The sequence below is a fragment of the Berghia stephanieae genome, chromosome 5 (genome assembly GCF_034508935.2).
Source record: "Berghia stephanieae isolate SIO BIC M18660-M18661 chromosome 5, UCSD_Bste_1.3, whole genome shotgun sequence".
Taxonomy (NCBI): domain Eukaryota; kingdom Metazoa; phylum Mollusca; class Gastropoda; order Nudibranchia; family Aeolidiidae; genus Berghia; species Berghia stephanieae.
In genome coordinates, this window is record NC_088364.1 from 36,915,433 (window position 1) to 36,920,432 (window position 5,000).

The following is a 5,000-nucleotide window of genomic DNA, read 5'->3' on the forward strand; positions in this document are numbered from 1 at the left end:
CTATATACCTTGTCCACAGCGACATAAAAAGGCCAGTACATATGCAAGACCATAATATGGTGGCAAGCTCCGATCAATGACGGATAAACTCGTCAAAACATGTTTCAAATTTAATCTGCATACATTGTGGCACAGAAATCAATCAAACAACACGCAAAAAATAAACATTGTCAGAATAGTGAAAGATCCAAAATGATACCAACAAGCGCTTTCCCACTCAGAACAACTGCGAGTATAATTTATTCTACGCAATAAAATCTAGCATGTCTAGCTACAATGCAAATTGACAAATTGATGACACGATTGTAAATCTCTCTTGATACTATCAAGTAGATAATAATCATCTCATCCGAACAAAAAAAAATGATGACGTAACTTTAAATATCTCTTGAGACCATCAAGTAATGACTATCTTTCCAATCGATTCCTTAAAAGATAAGGTTGGGGATCAAAATTGTTCTGTAAGCCAATGTTAAATTTATCGAGCATAGAATTACCGGCAAATCTAAAAATACAATAGGCCTTCTGAAGTATAATAAATGACCGCCTGTTCCAAATAGCCTTTATTTCTCCGCAAAGATTGAGGTTTCTCCACCAGTAATGATAATAATAACAATAATAATAATAATAATAATAATAATAATAATAATAATAATAATAATAATAATAATAATAATAATAATAATAATAATAATAATAATAATGATAATAATAATAATATGGATGATGATGATGATGATGATGATGATGATGATGATGATGATGATGATGATGATGATGATGATGATGATGGTGATGATGATGATGATGATGATGATGATGGGTAATGATGATATCAGGCGGGATATCTGTCTTTTGGAATAGGAATGCGCTATTTTCTTTATCAACAATATGCAACCAATCGTCTGCAAACGGTGGGCACACCGAACTTTCAGCTTTACTTATAGAATTTGAGTAGAATAAACAATTCTGTAACTGTTAAGAAGACTTTGTTTTGTGAAAGATCTGAAACAGTGTATGAAATAGTGCTAGAAAAAGCAAGAGAGAATATCTTATCTTATCTTATCTTACTAAAGGCTTAATAGAAACTATCCTTTAAATGCCTTATACAATTATAATTACAGAATCTCATATAGCCTGCATTATATCGTTCACAGACAGTTTTACACAACTTTGAATGTCAGGAAAAATGTATCAATACGGCAATGTAAAATCGAAATGAATCATAAATGTACAAAGTTCATAGTACAATGATAAATTAATGACAAAAATAATCATGAATATACAAGAAAGAAAAAAAAAACATTCCAAAAAATGAGCCTGCTTCGACTCAGACCACCTGATTACTAGTGCCGCGCTGAGGACCGGACCGAGGACCGGTCCCACGGTCTTTTAGCTGTGAACCGTGGTCCAGTCCCAAAGAGGAAGACCGCCGGCGGTCCTCACTTCTTATCACCTTTCAACGGTCTCGCGCCATACTACTTCCCCAGCGATTCGTTGCCTCGGTCCTTTGCCTATCTTCCACCAATCACCACCCATCCCACTTAATTAATCGCACCCACCCCCCTTTGCCATACACTAAACGACACAGACGACCATAGAGGCAGACGACCACCTCCCTCCACTCCGCAAACCGCCCTTTCGTGTGTGAGATGGGGGGAACAGGAGGCGCACGCCTTGGACGATTCCATTATACGGGGTAAATTTCAAAATTTACTACACCATAATGATCGCAATGACAATGATCTATGATGAAGGCATGACCCCTCTTCTCTAATGGGTTATTGTTTGAAATGTATGTGACTACTAAAGATGTGTGTGTGTGTGTGTGTGTGTGTGTGTGTGTGTGTCGAACCTAGCAAGTTGCAAGTCTGATTTTTTGTTTTCTTTTGTCCATCTCTTGTCGCCACTCCTTTCTATCGCATTGTTGTCATTTAAAATAATACAATAATATTAAAATTTCGTTTGGTGTTTTAACTAATCAAGTAATATGAGTTTCATTAGTTTCTTCCGTCCAAAAAAAACAGTTATAACCTCTGTATTTTTAAAAGGTCCAATAGAATATTTGGGGACCCCGATAGCTCAGTTGATAGAGCACTCTCTTTATACGCAAAGGGCGAGAGATCGATCCGGGTGCAGTCGATTTTTTTCTGAATCCCTGTCTACTCAGCAATGAATGGGTAGCTGAGTTTGTTAGATCTGGCGAAAAGTCACCATCGACCCCTCTTATCACCTCATCCACCCCCTCTTATTATAACTTCACGTCCTCTCTCTTACTCTTCAATGCTCGCTGCCCTCTAATGTGTGTGTGTGTGTGGGGGGGGGGGGGAGGGGAGGGGTAGGAGTTGCGTGTGTGTATCAACGCCACGAACAACTCGATCAACGCCTTGGGCGATGCCATTATCTCCGTTAATGGGGATAAATTTCAAATTTTATTAAATTATCGAAGTAACAATGAAGTACGGTGAGCAAATAAAGAAGGCATCACCGCTCTTCTCTAATTAGGTTACAATTTGAAATGAGTGTGACTACTCCGTGTGTTTTACTCCTGTAGGCCACGGTTTTCATCGTGTAGCGGTCTTTAACGGTTCAAGAATGAACGGACCGGTCTAGAGACCGGTCCTTGCGGTCTTCATTTCCCAAGGACCGTAGGACCGTGGTCCTTAAGCTTGCCAAGGACCGCCCCGCACTACTGATTACCGGTCAGACGTGGTACCATTAGGTACACCACAGAGGTTACCCAATAATTCAGACGATATATAATGCCTATAATCTTCACGAGGCAGCCTGATTTTCCAGGGATTTTTTTTGTCTTGTGTTTTCTCTCTGTGTTTCATACACACTTTTTCAGATCTTTATCTAACATCAGTGCCTGCTCCTTAATGTGTCAGTAAGTTTGATTTCGTGATCTCCATAAAACCAAAATTCCCTTATCCTGATAATGTTTGCTTTCAACTCAGTTTTGTTAATCTAGTTCGTTCCGAAATAAAACTAGAATAATATGATGGGTAACATATCATAGTATGGTCTGCTGTGGGATTGGACGTGCCTTCGTTAACTAAAAGCCTGAAACTAACCAAAAACAATTCGTCATAAAAGAAGACGAAGATCACGGGAAAAGGTTAATTGTGAGTTGCAATCAATAGCTCAGCCAATGGAATCATTTGTTTCCTTGAGCACTTCTAACAACGCACGTTTACTTTCGTCTTCTTTTGTGGCGTAATTTTTTGGTCATTACGAAGGCCACTGATTGAGTGAGGCCAAATGGTTGTGGATTTTTATTTATTTATTTATTTATTTTAATGATGGTTGGTATAGTGCGCATCTTTGTAGTATCAGCGTCTTGATAATCCCGTTGGGCGCATACTCGTATTTTCAATCGTATGCATATTATAATATGTTAAGATTTTTTCTGTTCTGCCATAAGTCAGATAGTGACTTGATCTTCACTAATTATATGTGTCTAGTATATAAAGCCTCCAAATCTACAAATTAGCATGCAGATACATTTTTGGATGACGGTGTTCCAGCATCCTTTAGGGAAAAAAAAGCAAATCAGCATTCATAATGTAGATATCTTATCAAACTTTTTCCACCGAAAAAGTGTACACAATAGTGTACACCGAAGTGTACACATATGCAGGTTTGACATCCAACGCAATTATGGGCCTAGTTTAACATTATTGTAATGAATACTATTTTGCGTCATTTTAAAAAGATTTTCAATACAACATTCAGCCCATAATTAATTGGGTTTGCCACCCAGCTTTTTAAATTGACTTGGAATCTCGGAACACAAATTCCATTTTATTTTGCTTATTACGCACATGTATTTTATTTCTAGCTATGTCTACGATTACGCAACAGTATATTTTTTTTTAATAAAGTATAGATAATCCGTGAAGCCAAAAAAACCAAAGCAACAATATTTAATGAAGTCATAGTTTTATTTTGTTTGTTTGTTGGAGACATTTTTAGAAATCGAGTTTGCATTGTAAATCAAAATTTAACAAAACAAAACCGATATATTCTTATATATCCAATAAATGTGTCTAACGTGCTTTTAAAGACATATCAAGCCAACCGCAATACTTAATATGTTGGACGAGACATAATACTGGTAATGGCATAATATTACAATATTTTTTTCGACGGAAAACAGTGCTATTACCAGGTACTTATTTTACAAATTGAGACACACACGGCGTTGTCTTTTTATTGGTTCTCCACAGTGGTTACGTCACTTGTTTCTATTAACCCTTTCCTTACCAGCCATTTTCAGAATTTTCCCCAAAATTTCACTCCCACCCAACACAAAAATAGAATTTTCTTACTCATACAGAAAAGCAACAAATAGGCTACATTCTTTGCATAATATTGATCAGCAAAGTGAACTCTACAACACAGTGTCACGTATTTATAGCTATAATAAAACATTTGTCTTTAAATTGTGTGATTTATTAAAGAAATCTGAATGATAAAAGTGCTGATTGAATCGTAACGAGTGTGACGATTTTCCTGTGGTTAGTATGGAGAGGGTTAATATATTTATTTATATTTTTATTTTTTATTTATTTTTTACCTTTTTTTATCTCAGGAAGAAGAACACAGAAGATCAACAGTCAACGCAATAGTGTAAGTCTCAAAAATGAATATTAATTTAATTTTCTCTGTTTAAATTCACAACATGCACATCGGCTACGGGTATAAGATGTATTTAGGTATGTACGCATAAACATTCAGGGACCATGTCAAAAACGGCAGTTTAAACAGGAGGTGGTAGATTGTATAGATTTGTCGTGGTTTAATACAATTCGTGTTCATTGTTAAATCGATGTTCAGGTTGCCAGTATAACGCGGTTTGACTTTAATTTTCTTCCTCTCTTTTCTATTCATTTATTTATCATCCTTCTACTCATACAATATGTATGTATGTATGTATGTATGTTCAAGATGGCGGACAGGTCAGTCGGGTCTCTCGCAGTCTCTAGACCTACCGT

The 5,000-nt window shown here is 36.5% G+C and overlaps 1 protein-coding gene across 3 annotated transcripts in view; it reads left to right on the forward strand.

Annotated features, from left to right (window-relative positions):
- LOC144972850 (uncharacterized) overlaps nucleotides 1-5,000 on the forward strand; it is a 56,651-nt gene that overhangs the window by 38,169 nt on the left and 13,482 nt on the right. For all 3 annotated transcript variants that reach the window (XM_078914576.1, XM_078914575.1, XM_078914577.1), the window contains exon 3: nucleotides 4,598-4,635. In XM_078914576.1, coding sequence (XP_078770702.1) covers nucleotides 4,598-4,635 — 38 coding nt within the window. The remainder of the gene's footprint in view (nucleotides 1-4,597; nucleotides 4,636-5,000) is intronic.